This window comes from Babylonia areolata, chromosome 6, assembly GCF_041734735.1.
Source record: "Babylonia areolata isolate BAREFJ2019XMU chromosome 6, ASM4173473v1, whole genome shotgun sequence".
Lineage (NCBI taxonomy): Eukaryota > Metazoa > Mollusca > Gastropoda > Neogastropoda > Buccinidae > Babylonia > Babylonia areolata.
Genome location: NC_134881.1, coordinates 47,348,815 through 47,370,777, shown reverse-complemented (window position 1 = coordinate 47,370,777; position 21,963 = coordinate 47,348,815). Strand labels below are relative to the sequence as shown.

Genomic DNA, 21,963 nt, shown 5'->3' with positions numbered 1-21,963 from the left:
TCGTTTTGTTCTGGTGTGCGCAAAATGGAGCTGCATCTTTGATATTCACCCAAATTCCATCTTTTACTTCTATATTCGTCATTTTAACCGACAAATTCCCCTTCTTTCCTTCTTCTTTGGTTCTTCAATACACTTACCTTCATTTTGATTCCTTTTCTTTTCTGTACCTTACCCTCCCTTCTGTCATTCTAGTTTGCCCTGTCTGTTCAATCCTCCGTTTCCTCATCTTTTTGTTTATGTGTCGTTTCCCCCTCAAGTCCTGACTAAGCGCGTTGGGGTACGCTGCTGGTCAGGCATCTGCTCAGATGTGGTGTAGCGTATATGGATTTGTCCTAACGATGTGACGCCTGCTTGAGTAACTGAACTTCCTCACCATCTTGCCTATGTTCGCGTGTCCTCTTTTCGCAAGCATGGCTCCCCGTCCCTGCCCCGTAATGCCTTTTGACAGCTATACTATCATTACTCATCCACCTCAACTGATGTTACCCTTTCCTCCCCGAAGCTTGTCTTGTGCTGCCCACGTGCTCCCTTCCGACCCACTTTGTTGATGCCTTGGATAAAACCATTTCCTTAAATTTCATTCCGAAGTCTTTCGTTTGATTTATGCTGTCCATTTTGCTTGGTTTGGTTAAATTTCATTGCTTGTTATACTACACTGGTTTCTTGTTTTGAATGTTGAGGTCGTCAACTAAAAAAACATGCAAGCAAACAAACAAAATATCTTTTTTGTCAATGAGGGATGTCAGAAGTCTTTAAGTAGCATCCCCACCTTCTGGAAATACGTGCTAGAAAATTCCTCATTTCTGTTGCTCTCATCGTTTCTGCCTTTCCCCATCACAATTATCTGATATTTCAACCTTTCCCAGATGCCCTGATACTTTTTATTCCTTTTCCACTGTCTGTGATGTACTCTGGTCTGTGTTGCTCCGGCGACTTGATCCTGGTATTGTAAGCACAGGAAATGGGCACTAGCTGTCCATTCCACAGTGTTATTTGTATAGATGGTTTTTCAAGAATGTGTGTGGCTTTGATTTTTTATACATTTATTTGATATATCTTCCTCCTATTTCACGACTTTTTGACTCACTTGTGTAAACAAAGTGAGTCTATGTTTTAACCCGGTGTTCAGTTGTCTCTGTGTGTGTGTGTGTGTGTGTGTGTGTGTGTGTCTGTGTCTGTGTCTGTGTGTCTGTGTGTCCGTGGTAAACTTTAACATTGACATTTTCTCTGCAAATACTTTGTCAGTTGACACCAAATTTGGCATAAAAATAGGAAAAATTCAGTTGTTTAAAACAATATTGCACCTATTGGATGGGCACAAAAAACAAAAAAAAAAAAGAAAAAGAAGCCTAATTATATGCAAACTGCATTTACTCTTATATTTTTTGTATTCTCTAAACTTGGCACTTTGACCTCTTATTCTGACACAACAACAAGAGGAGTCATTATTATCATTTTTTTGTTCAAACAAGAACTTTTTTTGCTAAGCATGGAAATTTTATTTATTTTGCAAACGTTTTGGTGCAGATAGTAAAAAAAAAAGGGAAATTACTCTGTAATTAAAGCTAGGGGACTTAATGTATCACAAGTGAGTCTTGAAGGCCTTGCCTCTCTTGTTGTTTTTGTTTTTGTTTTGGTTGTAGTCTGATGTTGAATTAAGCAGAAGGGCTGACGTACCAGAGCGTCATTATAGTCTTATCTGCAACAATTAAGATGCAATGAACTTTTTTCTTCTCCACATATTAAGTTTTGTGTTGAACGTGCATGATAATTCTACGTTGAGCAGTCCTGACCCTGTGCGGTCGGCTGGTACTGTGGCCAGCATTGTCTGTCACTCAATTCCACTGTCCTTTCTCACATTCTTTACTTTTCTATCGTCTCGGTCCATTCAGTTATTGATCAAGAATGTCCTACACACCCTACTTTTTTTGTTCGCATCATTTATATGGTTGATCGATTCGGACGGTTTCATTTAAAAAAAACAACAAAATACGTAATAATTTCAAGGAGATACGCAACGCGATCCCTTATTTGGGTTTTTGTTGTTTTTTGTTTGTTTGTTTGTTTTTGCTGTTGTTTTTAATCACAAGTTCACCATTTAGTTCACAAACACAGCCATACCCCCCCCCCTTCCCCCTCCCATACCCCTCCTTTTTTTTTTTTTTTTTTTTTTTTTTTTTTTTTTTGCAAATGATGCTTCGCTTTATGTTATATATCCATTTGAAAGCACACACACATACAAACAAACACGCGCGCGCGCGCGCGCACTCATACACACTCTCACTCTCTCTTTCTCTCTCCAATAATTATCGCCGTTGAATAGCGTGCCGTATCCAAACTTATACCGATACGGAGTGAAGTTTTAATGGCTGCCTGCACGGCTTTGAGATCTCATTACACTTTGCCTGGCCGGTGCAGCGGGCCAATAAAAGCATTCAGGTGAGAACATTTCCCCACTGACTGTCAAAACCGACAAACGGAGGTTGTGTCATTATTTTCCGTGGCTATTTTCCGAATGATTGCTTATTCGTGACTCTTTCTCTGATCAAATCAGCCCCCACCACACTTCTGACATTTCCGAATGAAGTGCGAAGCGAAAGTGAAGCTTAACAAAATGGTATGTCAGGTTGTGAGTGTACGTGTATTTGCGTACATGCGTGTGCGTTATTTTATTTTATTTTTTTAGTATACCTGTGTACACAGACAGAATGCATATATACTGCGTGGGGACGGTGAGGAGGGCTTGCACGTGCGACTCTCTCTCTTTGTCTCTCCCCCTCTCCGTGCTTTCTGACTGCAAGCTTTCCAAATCATTTCAGTCCAAACACCATATTTAGGACACATGGAAATACAATAAAGAAAAACAGGTTCACATCCTCGAGAAGTGAATTCGCATGACGAGAAAAACAAGCAAACAAACAAAACAAAACAACAACAACAACAAAAACAACAAAAACCTACGAAGAGACCAAAAGGTCACATAAAGTGCACAATCGATCGCGTAATGAGTGACTATAACAACAAAAGTGAGAATATTTTTTTATAAAGCGTGTAAGACACACATGCACACACGCATATAAATAATCCTCCATTCAATATATGTGGGGGGAAAGAGAAGAGAAACAAGAACTCTAACGGCACATACACGGCCTGCAAAAGTGTTCATTTTCACAACGTATGCTTACAAAGACACAGACACAAACAGACACAAACACTGACATAGACAGACAGACAGCAACAGACAGACAGACAGTCACACATTCACGCGCGCGCGCACACACGCACACACACACATATACACACACAACACACACACACACACACACACACACACACACACACACACACACACACACACACACACAGGTCATCTGTTACAGCTGTCAAAATCAGTTTCTCATGCCCTCGATCGTGGCCTCCAAATCTGTCATCTCCGCTTTTGTGCTTCCTGGGTCAAGGCTGGATTTCCACAGCGCTTTTCAAGCACACCGTCCGACTGATCACTCACAAAACTCCATTGACATTCAAAACAAACACAGACTCGTCTGTGAATCGTCTGGATCAAACCACACATAAAAACAACAACAACAACAAAAAAAAAAAAAAAAAAAAACCACACCTTCTGCTAGATCGTCTTCATCGGCGTTCCAGTGAATAGAAGAATTAACTGAAAGATATCTTAACCCTTTCGCTGCCAGGAAAATAAGATTTAAGTGAAATCTATTTGCCAGGGTTTTTTCACAAAAAACGGGTATAAATTTTCAAAAAATTCTGTGCTCTTTGTTATTGGAGAAAGACCCATAAAAGTATATATTTTCTGAAAGGGAAATGAATAAAGAATACAAAACACATGATGTTTTCCCATTTTATGCATTTTAAGTGACATGCTGTTGTTTTGAAATCAGTGTTTTGTTTTTTGTCACATTTTCAACTTGTTCATTACAAACATTAGTCTGGTAATTTGCACAAAAATATCATTTTCTGGACAAATGGATGTCTGCACACACAAAATCATACTAGAACAACCACAATATAAAAAAAAACTGAAAAAGAAATAGATGCATTGTGACTTCTGCAAGTGATAATATGAATGTGAGGCCACGCCCCCTCAGTCTCCACCCCCCCCCTCCTCTTCACCCCTCTCACACCGTCACGTCATCAGACCGCGTTGGCTGAGTGCCAAGAAAATAGCTCATACGGTGCCCTGCTAAAAATTCGTCTGCTAGAGTTGAACAGCCTGCATCACTCACTGATAGTTGTATCTTGGCCACTCTCTTGATTGCTCCCTTTATTTTCTATCAAATCGTCCTATAAATGTTCACCACTGTTTTCTCCTTCGAATTTATGCTCCAATTCTTTCTGAGCATCAGCTAAAGAAAGTAATCTTGGTTGATTTAGTTCGTCACGATCGCGTGTCTTGAGCACGGCGTCAGTCCGACATTTTGTTGAGCGAGCGAGAAGAGGAGCCAGGCAAAGACTGCGGCCAGTAACCCAACCAAAACGTTCAAATAAAGGACTGCCTTATGACGCAGATGGTGTTTCTAGCTATGAATAGAATCCAGAAAGATTCCCCAAGCTAAAGCTACCAGCATTTTTGTCAACGAACTGAATGCAAAGCAGGGAAAAGTCAGAATATTTCGATGACGAGTTATCTCGTCATGCAGGCAGCGAAGCATACATGCTTGCCATGACGAGTTATCTCGTCATGCAGGCAGCCTAGGGGTTAACTCGGCTTCAGAGTTCTGTTCTCGACCCTGGATCCACTCAATCCTATCTTTCTGATCTAAACGAGGCACAGATCGAGTTCTGGGGTCCAGAGACCCTTTCGAGCATTCAATGCCAAACGAATGAACACCAACGCTGGATGAAAAACCCGGCCCCAGACAGGTGCAAATGGGGTGTCATTAGCCCACTTGTCCACTTTCTCCTCCCTGAAACGGCAGACAGTGTGAATGGGTCACACCTACATGATATCAATCATCCCACACTCAGGATTCTTTGATGACATTCTACACACTTCTCGCGTGGCGTTTGCGGAACATCATGACAGCAACAACGAGAGCAACACCACCAATATTAATGTTGGTGGTTTCCAGATCTTTCTGAAACACTGTTTGTCTGTCAGTCTTCTTCTTCATCTTCTCCTCGTTCGTCTGCAACAACAACAACAGCAAGAGCAACACAATATGCACATCAATATCAGTGAAAAAGTCGCTCTTTTTGGACTTTCCAGCTCCTTTAAACTGAAAACAAATCTCAGAAACCAAATCAATCATGTCTTACTAATAGCACGACTAACAATCTCCAAGTTCAAATATGGAAAATGTAAACACTTAGAACTAATATTTGATACTGAGATAAATATGAGAGTGAACACCAGGGATCGATTTTAAGAAAGCATTGGAAAATATTGAAATATTGAGAAAATTACAACCAAGTGAAAGAGAGAGGGAGAAAGAGAGAGAGGTAGAGAGAGAGAGGTGCATGCTACATTGCTTTGCATGTCAGCAAGAGATGCCTATGTGACTGTTGTATTCATGTTCTATATATATATATATATATATATATATATATATATATATATATATAAAGAGAGAGAGAGAGAAAGAGAAAGATTTATATATGTATTTATGTATCTAAGGAAATAAAGTAGATTTAGGGACCAAAAGGGAAAAATGATGACGAGCAAAAATAGGATCACACACACACACGCGCGCGCGCGCGCGCACTCACCCCACACATTCACACGCACGACTTTACACGTGCATGCTCATTCACATACTAATGGCAATACATGAACGACCAGACACCCCCCCTGGCCTGCCACCAAACGTGAAGAAAACAAAGAGGAGATGGACGGGAAATGCAGTACGATGAAAAGACGACACCGGGCAACAACCAGTGGAAGAACCAGATGAAGAAGATAAAATGTATCAGCAGGATGGAAGAATAAGCCCAGGACAACAACAACCAAACAAGCTGCAGCTCTGAAGATGAAGTCAGAGGATAAAAGGCGACGAACTCGAAGGGCAAGAGACAATGACAAAACACGAGAAGAGAACCCACAGACATACAGAAACATACAATAGCGAACAGCCAACTCTGAACAGACAAAAATGGACATAACCAAATACAAAGTACATTACAGACACAACACAGTCAGGATGGTCTCAGTATAGACCAGTCATCCCTGATGACGAAAATGTTATTTAAACAAAAAAACAAAAACAACAAAAAAAGCAAGCAACAACACCAGTATTAACGGTGGTGGTTTCCAGATCTTCCCACAACAGTCTGTCTGTCTGTGTGCCTGTCTTCTTCTCCTCGTTGGTCACAATGGCATCACAGTTTCTGCGACGAAGGCAGCTGTACGCTGCAGGTCCTCTCAACAGCCGTAGAGCTTCCGGGTCATTTGAGTTGGGTCTGGCCAGTTCCTCTTTGTGAGCACCTCATGGAGGGGGCAGGACTGCAGAAGGTGTTCTGTTGTCTGGCTGTCAGTCCCATAGGTGCACCATGGTTCTGTAGCACTGTGGCTGAAATCAACAAGGGTAAACTTAAAACATTGATATATATTTTGTTGGTTGATCACGTTTTGACAATAGTATGAATGGCATACATACAATTCGTTTGTCAGCTTGTTTGTCTGTCTGTGTTGTCATTATAAGTCAGAAGAGGAGAGTGGGGAGGAAGGTCCTGCACTCTTTCAGATGAACGTCACGGGGGACACCGGGATCATGCCCGCACTCTCTGACCCCTCAACATGCCTGTGTTTCTCAGCTCAAAAGACAAGCTTGTGCGAGGACAGCATTATTAACACCACGCCTGTGTGGGTGAAAGTTAATTCCTCGCGCGCTCTCCTGTCCTGTCTCGTGCCTGATCCTTCATAATCTCACCGAGTCAGTTCATAATCACACTGAGTCAGTTGTTGTCATGATCACACTGACTGAGTCAATGACAGTTTTCATAACAACTCAGTCAACTGCTGCGTAGTAAAGCCGGTTTCCTATGTTTAACTGCGTCAACTGCTGCGTAGTAAAGCCGGTTTCTTAAATATAGCTAACAATAATAATCATCATAATCATAATAAGAATGGTAACTGGTTGAGAGCTTTTCCCTTAAAACTAAGGGAGCTCAAAGCGCTTTACAATAAACATTAAACGCATTCACACACACACACACACATACACGCGCGCGCGCAGTAACTTACAAAAGGGAGAAGGAAAATGATAATGATGTGACGGACAAAAGCATAAAACAGATTCAAAGACTACGCCTATTAGATTTCTTTATTACACACACAGTCTGCACGAGATGGAAGGTCTATGCATAGGGGTTTTCAAAAAGATGTGTTTTCAAACCAGTTTTAAAAGACTGGAATGAGGGAGAGTGCCGAAGATCTGTTCCAGACAGATGAAGCTGAATGAGAAAAGGGGGAATCACCGAAGGACTGGGTTTTAACACGGGCAGCGAGTAGCCGCCGTGAATCGGAAGATGATCTGAGTTGTCAGTCGTGGGTGTGTGTGCGTTTGAATGACTTCTCTCAAATACTGAGGGGCAGCACCCGAAATGGAGCTGAAGGTGAGAGTTCCGACTTTATGCTGAATGCGGGCAGAAATTGGTAACCAGTGAAAAGAATGCAGAAGAAGAGTGATGTTGTCAGTTTAACTATGTCAACTGCTGCGGTGTAGAGCCGTTTCTTATGTTCCGTCAAACATATGTAGCAATCTGAAGCACTGCTTTTCTGCCCGACGCTTCGAAGTGATGTAGCGTGTCCATGTCTAGACATTACCAACTGACGGAGTGAGGTGGCAGAATGGGACGCTCATCTGCCAACACAGTGTCCTGAGGGTGTGGGTTCGATTCCCGCTCTCGCCCTTTCTCCCAAGTTTGACTGGAAAAATCAAACCGAGCGTCAAGTCATTCGGTTGAGACGATAAATAGAAGTCCTGTGTGCAGCACGCACTTGATGCACAAAAGAAGAACCTACTACAAAAAGAGTTCTCTCGTGGCAAAATTCTGTAGAAATCTCCTCTGAGAGGTACACACACACACACACACACACACACGTACACACACCATGCGCGTTGCGTTATGCTGCTGGTCGGGCATCTGCCTAGAAGATGTGGTGTAGCATATATGGATTCGTCCGAACGCAGTGACGCCATCTTGAGAAACCGAAACAGGATGGGAGTGAACTAGGAAGGCGGTGAGCGCAGTGTCATTCGTGTCTCCATCGGTCTCCATCGGTGAAGCGTGATGTGTACACACACCACTGTGAGGCCCTGTGATTGGAATCGAACTGCAATAATTGTCTCTAATGCAGTTAACATTAATACTCAAATAAAAAGTCAATTGCAAGCGAAAGATCGAAGCGTTGATATGGACGCACACTTTCAACTTGGCTATACAGCTCGCTTACGTCATCAAAAAAATCTGCCGTTCTTCATGTTCTTCCGGCCGTGAATAGGAACAATAAAGTGTGTGTGTGTGTGTGTGTGAGAGAGAGAGAGAGAGAGAGAGAGAGAGTGTAGCATTGATATCAATTTCTTTGTGTGTGTGTGTGTGTGTGTGTGTGTGTGTGTGTGTGAGAGAGAGAGAGAGAGAGAGAGAGTAGCATTGATATCAATTTCTTTGTGTGTGTGTGTGTGTGTGTGTGTGTGTGTGTGAGAGAGAGAGAGAGAGTGTAGCATTGATATCAATTTCTTTGTGTGTGTGGTGTGTGTGTGTGTGTGTGGTGTGTGTGTGAGAGAGAGAGAGAGAGAGAGTAGCATTGATATCAATTTCTTTGTGTGTGTGTGTGTGTGTGTGTGTGTGTGTGTGTGTGTGTGAGAGAGAGAGAGAGAGAGAGAGAGAGAGAGAGAGAGTAGCATTGATATCAATTTCTTTTTAACTTCAGCAGAAAAAAATGTGTTTGGGTGTGTGCGTGTGTGTGTGTGTCCTACGACGTAGATGGTTGAAATAACGGTCGTGTAGAGTTGACTTAAGGAGAGAGAAGAGGTTCGGTGGGAGTAGTCTGGGTTGGGACAGACAGCAAGGGAGGGAAAGTTACTTGAACTGGGGGTGGGGTGGGGGGGGGGGTGCAGCTCTCACTTCTCCTGCTCTTGACCCGTGTTCACTTTTCGGTTCTCTGCACACCGGTCTTCATTGTGCCCCCCTCCTCCACCTCCCCCGCAACCCTCGCCCTGTTACAACCTTTTCATCGTTTAGAAACACTTACGAAAATTGTTAAAATTCGATTTTTAGTTGTGACTGAAGGCAGTGGGAGTGGGTGAACGGGGTGAGGGGGCATGGGCTGTGAAAGAAGGGCCGAAAGACGTCACGTTGCGAAGAGTGATCTCAGCACTTGCATTGTGATTTATCAACGTCAGATCTTGACCACGGCGCATGACGCACCTGCACAGGGATACAGGCAGACAGTCACAATAACAAACACTTTCTAAATCACGCTTATGAAGAAAATAGGTCTTCACATGCAAGACAGAGCACACGCGTGTGCAAGCAAACACAACACACACAAACACATGCACACCCTTACATGTCACATAGGTATACATTTATCTTTCTTTTAACTGACCAATACTCTTCATTTATTCTTTCTGCTGGAGATCTAATCAATATTTAAATGTTTCTTACATACACGCTGGGGGGCAAATGCGCACACGCTTACACATGAGCACACATCTGTTTGTGATCTTACGTGGCCAAAGAGTGGGTTTTTTTCATACACAGAACAAAGACTTTTTTTTTTTTTATCTAAGAACACCCCTCCACACACACGCGCGCGCGCGCGCGCACGCGCACACACACACACAGAGTAAAAGGTAGATGGAGAGAGAGAGAGAGAGATCAAGGTCTTTCTCTTCAATGGTAAAATAACTTATTTTAATTGTGGGTCAGAAAAGATTAGTCCAAATCCCCGTTATCTATTTTTTAAAATCAAAGTCGGCTGTACCACTACTGGTACTACACTGGCATAATTCACACACACACACACACACACACACACACACACTGTTAACAATCATACGTCAGGCACTGTGAAGTGGAGCAAGGGATTTTCAGCCAATAGTAGTGTGTTGCTTGAAGCGTATTGTATTGCACTTGATGCCAGCTCGGTGAAGAAGATCGTTATTGGCAGGCAGCTGTCCTCCATCCTGACCAGCTGTCCGATCCAAAGCAGCTGAGCCCTCACCAGAAGAACCTCGATGCCAGAGGAACCAACGCCCCGAGAAGCGCTTTTGCTTTTAAGTGGTGGAGGGCGATGAAGAGATATATGTAACAAAAACAGTGTAAAGTTTCACCCATAACTGATTGTTACCATAACTGAAATATCTATCACCTACCCCTTCAGCAAGGACACATAATCACAGTGAGCTGATCACAAAGGCTTTAAATCTCACGCTTTGAAAACAGAAACGAACTATACATAGTAACTGAACATCAACAACCTGTACACCATAAAATAAAATAAATACAAGAATCGTCATATGTCCTGAAAGCAATGTTTTTAACAACAGCAGCAGCAAAAACAACAGGAAATGTGGAATCCAACCCTGTCCCTCACAACACAGGCCCTTTTAACATGTGTTCATTCATGTCCAACACAAAGACTAAACCCAGAGCTGCTGTGACATTCATACAACAAAGTCGTGTACAAAACACTCTTCTTCATAAGGATGACAGTGTTTTATCTTCTGGACACAACGTCCCTGAATCTTCCCGTTGAAAAGATCAGCTTTATCATGACGAACTTACAACAGCCGTGGTGTTTGACAGCAGCAATGCTGTACCGTCTGTACACTCAAGGCTTTTTGTGAGAGTACCGTGGATAAGGATAACGGATGGTTCCCACTGTCTGATCTTGGCTTTCGGTCTGTCCTGGGGTTTGGAAGTGAAGAGAAAACTGTCTTTGTCCCCTTTATGGCCAAAGCCATGCTGACGGACACAATCACAAGGACTGTCGGGATGAGAAAGGAGTGGTGGTGGTGGTGGTGGTGGAGATAAGATGAAAGACACGGAGGTAGCAGTGATGATAGCTTTACTGGAGCTTTTGGTGGACGGGGGAAGGTGGTAGGGGTGACTGCTTTACTGGAGCTTTTGGTGGACGGAAGTGGTGGTGGTGGTGATGATGACTGTATTACTGGAGCTTTTGGTGGACGGGAGGTGGTGGTGGTGGTGATGATGACTGTATTACTGGAGCTTTTGGTGGATGGAAGTGGTGGTGGTGGTGATGATGACTGTATTACTGGAGCTTTTGGTGGACGGAAGTGGTGGTGGTGGTTATGATGACTGTATTACTGGAGCTTTTGGTGGACGGGAGTAGCGGTGGTGGTGACTGCTTTACTGGAGCTTTTGGTGGACGGGAGGTGGTGGTGGTGGTGACTGCTTTACTGGAGCTTTTGGTGGACGGGAGGTCGTGGTGGTGACTGCTTTACTGGAGCTTTTGGTGGACGGGAGGTGGTGATGGTGGTGACTGCTTTACTGGAGCTTTTGGTGGACGGGAGTGGTGGTGGTGGTGACCGGTTTGATGGAGCTTTGGGTGGACGGGAGTAGCGGTGGTGGTGACTGCTTTACTGGAGCTTTTGGTGGACGGGAGTAGCGGTGGTGGTGACTGCTTTACTGGAGCTTTTGGTGGACGGGAGGTGGTGGTGGTGGTGACTGCTTTACTGGAGCTTTTGGTGGACGGGAGGTGGTGGTGGTGGTGACTGCTTTACTGGAGCTTTTGGTGGACGGGAGGTGGTGGTGGTGGTGACTGCTTTACTGGAGCTTTTGGTGGACGGGAGGTCGTGGTGGTGGTGACCGGTTTGATGGAGCTTTGGGTGGACGGGAGTGGTGGTGGTGGTGACCGGTTTGATGGAGCTTTGGGTGGACGGGAGTGGTGGTGGTGGTGACCGGTTTGATGGAGCTTTGGGTGGACGGGAGTGGTGGTGGTGGTGACCGGTTTGATGGAGCTTTGGGTGGACGGGAGTGGTGGTGGTGGTGACCGGTTTGATGGAGCTTTGGGTGGACGGGAGTGGTGGTGGTGGTGACCGGTTTGATGGAGCTTTGGGTGGACGGGAGTGGTGGTGGATTTTGCTGACTTTTTCTGGAGGAGGTGGGTAGAGAGAGGTGGGCGGGCATTGGAGGGTCAAGAGACGGGCCCCATCACTGTATGGCAATGTGGTCATATTCTCCTTGTCTGTCTGTCTCCATCTCTTAACTACATCAGCGAATCTTTACGAGGTACAGGCCTACCAACCCGCCGACCAAAGCTTTCCCAAGGGCAGTGATGATCGATCATCAGAGCTTGCTTTCTTCTGAACAACAAATAATGGATCTTCTTCCATTTTGAGACTGCCTTACGGATAACAAAACTGATATCCTCTGCCCCTCTCACCCCCCATCCCCTCCCCTCAACACACACACACACACACACACACACACACACACACACACACACACACACACACACACACACACACACACACACACACACACACACACACACACACAAATCCGATATGTGCAGAATTTTATGTTCCCTTGCAATTTTCACACCCTCAATAACACGGTGGCTTACTGACCCCGTTCTTCACAAAGAGAAAGAAGCTGTCTTTTTCCGCGAGGAGGGACAGGGTGTGGAAAGGGACAGACAGGAAAGGCGGGGAGAAGAAATAATTTTATTTTTATTCTATAGTTTATTTCTTGTCCCATATGTATGTCAACTTGTTGCTCGTGGTGTTTCGCTTCAGCGCTTTTCCGTGGGATGAGAACGAGGAGAAATTGCACGTAATGACTTTCACGCTTCACATCTGCTGAATGGCGTGGGTAATCGATTGACGTGGAGAGACAGTGAGTGAGTGAGTGAGTGAGTGAGACAGACAGAGACAGACACACAGAGAGACAGAGACGGAGACAGACAGACAATGACTGGGGAGGACTTGATCTTATGAGAGCTCAGACTTTTCGATGGGACAGTCTGGTGGGTCGTAATTGTTTTAGGTCTCTGCCTCTCTCTGTGTGTCTGTCTCTACCGATCTCTCTATCTTTCTGTCTCTCTCTCATCTTCCCTGTCTCTCCTTCATCTCTCTGTCTGTCTCTGTGTCTGTCTGTCTCTCAATTCCACTTGACCATATGTGGTGGTGTGGGGTCTTCTTTCTGTTTCGGAAGAGATGAGGAGACGAGGTCACGTGTGCAGCGTTGAGTTGTCCCTCAGGGCCAACATTCTACAGAAACACCCAGTGCAAGTACAGAAAAAAGGGTCGTGCTGCTTTGCGGTGACACACTCTCCCCGATGACAGCATCCCGAATCTCACACAAACTGTTGTGAAAAATGGTGACACTATGCAATATACATGTCTTTCTCTCACCCACAAGTGTGTGTGTGTGTGTGTGTGTGTGTGTGTGTGTGTGTGTGTGTGTGTGTGTGAGCGCGTGCGCGCGCGCGCGCGCGTCACGATAGGGGACAGGAGGAGATGGGGGGTGGGGAAGTAGAGATGGAGGGAGGGACTGATCGAGAGAAAGAGGTGGTGCAAGGAAAGCTTGTTTGATAACCCTGAAGACTGACACCACCGATCCGGTTTGCCCATGTCCCCCTCTCTACTTCACTCCCCTCCCCAACACCCCACCACCGCTGTATGCCCCCCTTCCTCCCTCCACCCCCTCACACCAAACTACTTTCCCCTTCTCATCCCCTCCCACACCCACACACTGTCAATCAGACCCGTGCATGTCCTGGCGAAAGGTTCCCGTCTCCCAGACACTGGAAGTGCCTTCTGAGGCAGAATCAAGCCCCCCCCCTGCACTTCACACGCTACAGACAACGCCGCCCACAGTAAAAACGAAAACCGCCAGGGCCGTTACACGGGTATAGCTTTTTTGCTCTCACTCTCTCTCTGTACGTGTGTCTGTATAGGTAAGAGGCCCGCGGCAGAAAATATTTGCGTTGTCCACTCTACACGGGGGTCTTGAGGGCGTCATTTCTGGCAGCTGAAATCTGTGTGTCGCTGGCTGGGCGAGATCGACAGAAGGACGGTCCACAAGGACAAGGCTTTACTTTTCACTCCCCTCCTCAGCCCCCCCCCCCCCCCCCCGCACCCCCCCCTCCCCAGCCCCCCTCCCAATGCCCCCCCACCCCCCAATCTCTCTCTCAATAGCTGTGGTTTCGAGGAGTGACTTGTTTGGTCAACTGGATTTCTGCTCCCCCCCCCACGCCCCCTCCTCCTTCAATCCCCACAGCTTGAACCCCCCCTCCACCACCCTCGCCCCCTCCCCACACCTCCTTCGTCTTCGATCTCATCCGGCGTTGATCCTTTAGTACGACAGTCCGGTGATAGCTACTGACCGTGTTACTTCGGCTACCGGCGTGTGCGAATGTGTGTTAAGCCTGATGTGCCACTGAGAGAAGAAGAAGAAGAAGGAAAAGAGAAAAAAGAGGAGGAAAAAGGAGGAGGACAGAAAAGAAAACTTGCTTGCGGGAAAAACTGTGACTGGTATGTATGATTTGGTTGCTTTCAATGAGTTTATTTCTCTCTTCTTTTTTTTTTTTTTTTTTTTTTTTTTTTTTTTGAGTGTGTGCTTACTTCTTTAAAATTAACGAAATAATTTCTTTCTTTAAAAATTCCAAAAATTTCGAGGGCAGAATTACATACGAAGAGAGAGATGGGGGGATAGAAAAAGAGATTCACACCCACACACCCCTCCACACACACACATATATACGAGAGAGAGACAGCATTTTATCATTGATTCTTAATGAAATGTTTCTCAAATCCATCCCCCCAAAAGTATGTCACATCCATATTTATATGTTAGTTCAAGAATTGTTTCGTCAGATTATAAGAAACAAATTATTGTTATTATTACTATTATTATCATTATTACCATATTATCATTATTATATTTTGTGTTTATTTTGTGACATCATTTTGTTATTAGAAATAAGTTTTGTGATGTTACAAGCGACAAAATCTTATTTCTACAAGATACATATCTTAGAAAAATCGAATCAAATCAACACGTTATGGATTCTGCAACGGCGCCCCCCCAAAAAGAGTTACCCGAGACAGCACACAACACATGTATTGGAAGGCAGTATTCAGTTGAAAATACAAAACAACTGATTCATAAAAAGAACAATACGAGTCTGTTGCTTTTCAATATAATTATATTATTCGTTTATTTATTTATAGTCTCTCAAGTATCATATGTTTCATGTTCTGTATTTTTACAAATATATTTGTTTATTTATCGTTTGGGGAGAACTGGTCAAGCATAATAAAACTTTTTTAAAAATTTTATTTATTTATTTTTTCTCAAGGCCTAAGAGCGTTGGGTTACGCTGCTGGTCAGGCATCTGCTTGGCAGATGTGGTGTAGCGTATATGGATTTGTCCGAACGCAGTGACGCCTCCTTGAACTACTGATACTGATAGTGAATTAAACTTGTGATCCAGTATTCACCACTGACTAGGGTTGGAGGCCCCATGTCGGCATGATGCTATGTCCTCAGTACACTCAGGGCTGAACGGGTATCTGACTTCGGTTGGAGAAGGTCAAAGCAGCGGAAGGAGAGGATTGGGCCCCGCCTGCCTAAGCCGTGCCCTAGACACAGTGAACATGAATTCACTGCTCCCATGACCGTAAATGGTTATGAGACCTTTAACATTTTTTTATATATAAAAACTGGGCTGCTTTTTATTCCTTCTGATGATAAACTGACGAGAATATAACTAAATCAGTGATAAACCGTGTCTTTATTTCCACTGTTTGACAGGATTATATAATTAGACGTGATACCCAAGATTTAGTTGGACTGTTTGATCTGATTTTGTGATATCATGTGACTGTTTGATCTGATTTTATGATATCATGTGACTGTTTGATCTGATTTTATGATATCATGTGACTGTTTGATCTGATTTTAAGATATCATGTGACTGTTTGATCTGATTTTATGATATCATGTGACTGTTTGATCTGATTTTGTGATATCATGTGACTGTTTCATCTGATTTTATGATATCATGTGACTGTTTGATCTGATTTTATGATATCATGTGACTGTTTGATCTGATTTTAAGATATCATGTGACTGTTTGATCTGATTTTATATCATGTGACTGTTTGATCTGATTTTATGCTATCATGTGACAGTTTGATCTGATTTTAAGATATCATGTGACTGTTTGATCTGATTTTATGATATCATGTGACTGTTTGATCTGATTTTATGCTATCATGTGACAGTTTGATCTGATTTTAAGATATCATGTGACTGTTTGATCTGATTTTATGATATCATGTGACTGTTTGATCTGATTTTATGATATCATGTGGTTCTTTCACTGGGAGGCCCGAGATAGGGGAGGATTGCATGGAAAGGGGGGCGAGGGGCGTGCGGTGGGGGTGGGGGGCACATTTTAAACCCTGGTGTGACCCTGCGCGGTCGGCTGGTTCTGAACACAATAAAAATAATACTATGTTTTATACTACACAGTGTTTTACACCATGATATTTTAAATCATTTCCTCACACCCTTAGGGCCCCAACTCTTCCTTAGCGGTCAGTCCAAAGGCCATTAGCACTTATTTACCTCGTACAGAAATAACGTGTGTGTAGAAACAGTGTTGGGTGAAAGCGTTGTTCCTTACTCCCTCGCTTCAATATCAGATGACAGTGAAACCGTTCGTTTGCTGAGGTGTTTGGTGACCCGGGAACTGTGCGGTTAATGCTATCACGTTTCACAGTGCGGGCTTTGTGATCCACAAGGGATCATGACTAGCTGCAGTAATCATCAGTGGGGTCAAACTATATAATGAACTTATCCATTACACAGAGAGATGGAGAGGAGAGAGAGAAAGAGATAGAGGAATACAAAGAAAGAGAGTGATGGAGGAAGAGAGAAAGAAAGGGGGGGGGGAGAAAAAGAGAAGGGGAGACAGAAGAGAGGGAGGCATAAAGAAAGAGAACTACAAAGAATGGTGGAAAGAGTATGACAAAGATAAAGAAAGAGAGAGAAATAGAGAGGGGGAAAGAGAGAGGGAAAGAAAGAGAGGAAGTAAGAGACAGAGAATAGAAAGACAGCTGCTTTGATGATGTTTTTGTGAATAAGATTTGTTTAAAAAATAAAAAGGGGGAAACAAAGAGAGGAGGGAAGAGAGAGGGAAAAAAGAGAGAGCGGAGGGAAGAGACAGAGAGAGAGAAAGAGAGGAAGAGAGAGGGAAAGAAAGAAAGAGAGAGAGGAGGGAAAAGAGAGGGAAAGAAAGAGAGAGATGAAGGAAGAGACAGAGATAAAGAGAGAGAGAGAAGAAGGAAGAGAGGGAACGAAAGAGAGAGAGAGGAAGGAAGAGACAGAGAGAAAGAAAGAGAGAGAGGAAGGAAGAGACAGAGAGAAAGAAAGAGAGAGAGGAAGGAAGAAACAGACAGAAAGAAAGGGAGAGATGAAGGAAGAGAGAGGGAACGAAAGAGAGAGCATAGGGAAGAGAGGGAAAGAAAGAAGATGGACAAGAGAAAAAAAGAGAGAGAGGAGGGAAAAGAGAGAGAGGAAGAGAGAGAGAGGAAGGAAGAGACAGAGAGAAAGAAAGAAAGAGAGGGGGTGGTGGAGGGAAGAGAAAGGAAAGAAAGAGGGGAGGGAAGAGAGAGAGAGAGAGAGTGGGATTAAGAGAGGGAAAGACAAGAGGGAGAGAGATAGAGAGGATGGGAAGAGAGAGACAGGCAGAGAGAAAGCCAGAGCGGGATTGAAAGAGAGATGAAAAGAGCAGAAAGAGAGGGGGGAGCACAAAGAAAGAGAGGAGAGATTGAGAATGAAAGAGAGATGATATGATATGATATGATATGATATGAATACTTAACATCGGCTATCCTTGTTCAGAGACCAAGACATGGAGTCATTTGCACACCAGGTTGCCCACTTGGGTAGAGCCGATTGGGAGCTGCCTTTGGACGCTCATCATTCGTTTTCCGTGTCATTCAGTCAGGTTGTGTGTGTGTGTGTGTGTGTGTGTGTTTTAAGATTTTTGACGTTGTTGTTGTTTTTTGACTCACTTGTGTAAACAAAGTGAGTCTATGTTTTAACCCGGTGTTCGGTTGTCTGTGTGTGTGTGTGTGTGTGTCCGTGGTAAACTTTAACATTGCCATTTTCTGTGCAAATACTTTGTCAGTTGCCACCAAATTTGGCATAAAAATAGGAAAAAATCAGTTCTTTCCAGTCACCTTGTTTAAAATAATATTGCACCTCTGGGATGGGCACAAAATTTTTTTAAAAAGAAGCCAAATTATATGCAAACTGAATTTACTATTATTTATATATTTTTTATTCTCTAAACTTGGCACTTTGATCTGATATTCTGACACAACAACAAGAGCAGTCGTTTTGATAATTTTTTGTTCAAACAGGAACTTCTTTTGCTAAGCATGGAAGCTATATTTATTTTGCATGTCTTTGGAGCAGATAGTAAAAAAGGGAAATTAATCTGTAATTAATGCTAGGGGGGTTAATTTGCTTTAAACTGATCTTTCTCATCTTAAACATTACATTTTGAAATTATACTTAATACATAGAAAGCTTGTGTGTTTTACTCTCAGTGTAGAGGGCTTTCACTATGTTCATTCGCCCAAGTGGTCTTTTTGGGAAAATACTAAAATCAATACTACGAGTGGACTTTATAGATCTATTGGCTGAGCCCTGAAGGTCATGGGCAAAAATCAATTGCGTAAAAATCAATTGCGTACACATATTTATACATATTCAAAGCGCGTGCTCATATTCTTCGCGAACGCAAACGACGCCATTTTGTTTCAAGTTGTTGACCTGCCCGTTCAATCCTATATTCAATCGACAATACACGATAACATGTGATGGAAAGTTGGAGAAGGAGACCGTTAAATATTTATTCAGAGAAAGATTTGTGAACGCCTCATCACTTACTGGATTATGCCCCAAACTGCCATAAAAATATCCACAGAATCAGTCGGAATACACAGTTAAAAATAATAAACCATTGAATTGATGAAACGTAAAAATTTCCAGTCTTGACTTTTCTCAAAATGAAGTCCTTTTCACTTCATATGACGTTTAGAAGTACTTGTACTTGTCTCTACATGTTATTAGTTTAACAAAATACTCAATTTTCATATCAACTTTAAAACTATAAAACTAGACTGAACACAAAGGAGAAATTGAATCGACCGTGTCAACCGGGTGTAACTAAACTTGTACATCTATCTAGATCTAGAGAAAAAGGCTAAATGTTGCAGTGTGATTGCGGCGATAGCCACGTCTCCTTTACCGCGGACTAAAAAAAGATTTTTTTAATTGCCCTTAAAGATTTTTTGAATGCCCAAGATACACCAGAATAATATGATTTAAACAGCGTTCTCACTGCGAATACCGCAATTGATTTATCGCCCTTTATAAAAGCATGTTTAAATATTATATTTTTGAACGTCACTTAAGGAGCCACGACGATAGTGTAATGGGTAAGACAGTTTCTTCTCACCCGAACACGCGGGGTTCGAATCTGCCATTCGGACTTTTTTTTTCCTTTTTTTTAACCCGAAGCTTTATAATAAATACAGAACACATTTTGACGATTAGATTTTTTTAAAAGTGTATCACAAGTGAGTCTTGAAGGCCTTGCCTCTCTTGTTTTGTTTTGTTTTTGCCCCGTCACATTGGCAGCCATACTCCGTTTTCGGAGGTGTGGATGGTGGGTATGTTCTTGTTTCCATAAACCTTCCGAACGCTTACATGGATCACATGAATTTTTATATGCGTATCTGAACGTCTGCATGCGTATTCACACAAAGGGGAGGGGGTGGGGGGGCGTTCCGGCACAAGCAAATGTGCACATACAATTGCCTTGGGAGATCGGAAAAATCTCCATTCTCAACCCACTTGTGCGCCGAAAACGTGGGATCGAACTTGGGAAATTCGGGGGAGAGTCCAGCGCTTCAACCTTTCGGCCACCGAGAGACAGAGAAAGACAGAGGGAAGAAAAATGAAAAGAAAGATACAAAGAAAGAAAGGGAGAGAAAGAGAGAGGGGGTAGAGAGAGAGAGAGAGAGAGAACGAGTGAATAGATAGATGATAAATAAATGAATGAATACAAGTAAATAGATATGTAAATAAATAAATAAATAAATAAGTAAACAAATAACTAAATGAATGAATGAATGAATGAATTCTACCGTCCATTTTCCAGATAGGTAGGGATACAATTTAAAACAGAAAGCCCTTGTCATCACCACGAAGGGTTTAGAGTATTCAACAAAGAACTAGTCAATAAAGAGCAGTCATATTGCTTAGCAGAAAGAAATGGCGCCTTTAGTGGGCAGACATAAAACTGAAGAACGATCAAAGATTGAGAAAGAAGGAGGAAGTGGATGTTACCATCCTTATTAAACACTAAAGCTGCACACTGTTTTTATTATCTCCACCAGTATTTGCCTGTCTGTCTGTCTGTCTGCAGGATTCCGCACAAAAAAGTTGTAGACGGCCTTTCCTGGCATTTTGAACCCTAGGCCCCAGTTAGGTCTGATTATCTGGGTCTGTAAAATTCTTTATAAATGGTTGTTAACAATTTAGGAGAGGACAAAAAGTAACTGTCGGCGTCATGTCTTTGAAGATTATGAATGGATTGATTTTCATGTGCCTTTGTTGAATTATAACCTTTTTTTCTGTCCCTGTCTCTTTTTATGCTTAGGAGCGAGTGTGTGTGTGTGTGTGTGTGTGTGTGTGTGTGTGTGTGTGTGTGTGTGTGTGTGAGAGAGAGAGAGAGATGCAGAGAGGAATCGTGCCATAAAAGGATTCAATCATTCCTCTTAAAATTTATGTCACGCATGTCTTCTTTAAAAACAACAACAACAAAACAACAACAACGAAACAAAAACGATACGCGTTTATACATGTATCTATGATACTTAAGATTTCTGTTTATATGATCTTTAATGTATGTGCATATGTATGTGCATGAAGAGACATAAAAATTCCCTGTCAGGGACTGATAAAATGATATTGTATTGTGTTGTTGTATAGATACTTTGACGTGTCAGGACCCGGTAATGTAGGTGGCAGAGATCTGATTTCGGGTTCTGTGTATTTGTTCCCTCTGCAGAGTTGCTTTCAGCTGTTTAAGTTCCCTGAATGGACACGTCTGGCCTGATGCTTTATTAACAAACACAGCTTGCGCATGCAGGAACACGCGATGAAATTACCTGGTATTAAAAAAAATTGCACACACGTGGTACATCTGTTTTCACTCCCGTGTCCCAGAGAAAACAATGCTACTGGGGAAGCTTTTGGTGAAGACAACAAATACATGGCTAGGACCGTTCTGGTAAAACATGTTCATTATGTAAGTAACTCACAGCTCAATTCTTCATTAATTTTTATTATGTATCTATTTACTTTTTTTATGCACTTTTCCCCCAAGGCCAGACTAAACGCACTGGGTTACGCTGCTGGTCAGGCATCTGCTCGACAGATGTGTAGTAGCGTATATGGATTTGTCCGAACGCAGTGACGCCTCCTTGAGTAACTGAACTGAATTGAACTGAACATCTCTATTATTTTGTAGTAAAACCCAATCCAAATTCAATACCTACATATATATAGATACACACACACACACACACACACACACACACAGATATTCGTTTTAGGGGGGTTGGAGGCGCGGGGTCCATGAGGGGCACACAGAGACGAAGACACATAAAAGCTGTCCTCCATCGCATAAAATACAGATCGAAGTAGATTCAGTTATGTACCATTGTCAACAAGCCATGTTCATATAGCTCACTCACAAGCATTGTCATTCAGTTACTGGATAAAAATTCACTGGTACCCCCCACCCCAGTGCTGGATGTAAAAAAGCAGCTGTGCTTACTCCTCTACCCTCGTGAAATAAAAATTCGTTTCCTTTCGTTTCGTTTCACCCCTTGTCTCAGGGTTTCCGGGGGTTGGGGGTGGGGGGTGGGGGCACAT

The 21,963-nt window shown here is 43.0% G+C and overlaps 1 protein-coding gene across 1 annotated transcript in view; it reads right to left on the bottom strand.

The window, feature by feature from the left end:
* Positions 1–6,247: 6,247 nt before the first annotated feature.
* Positions 6,248–21,963, bottom strand: part of LOC143283097 (E3 ubiquitin-protein ligase XIAP-like) — a 44,422-nt gene continuing 28,706 nt past the window's right edge. Inside the window, exon 5 of the mRNA XM_076589179.1 lies at positions 6,248–6,533. Coding sequence (XP_076445294.1) covers positions 6,409–6,533 — 125 coding nt within the window. The 3' untranslated portion in view covers positions 6,248–6,408. The remainder of the gene's footprint in view (positions 6,534–21,963) is intronic.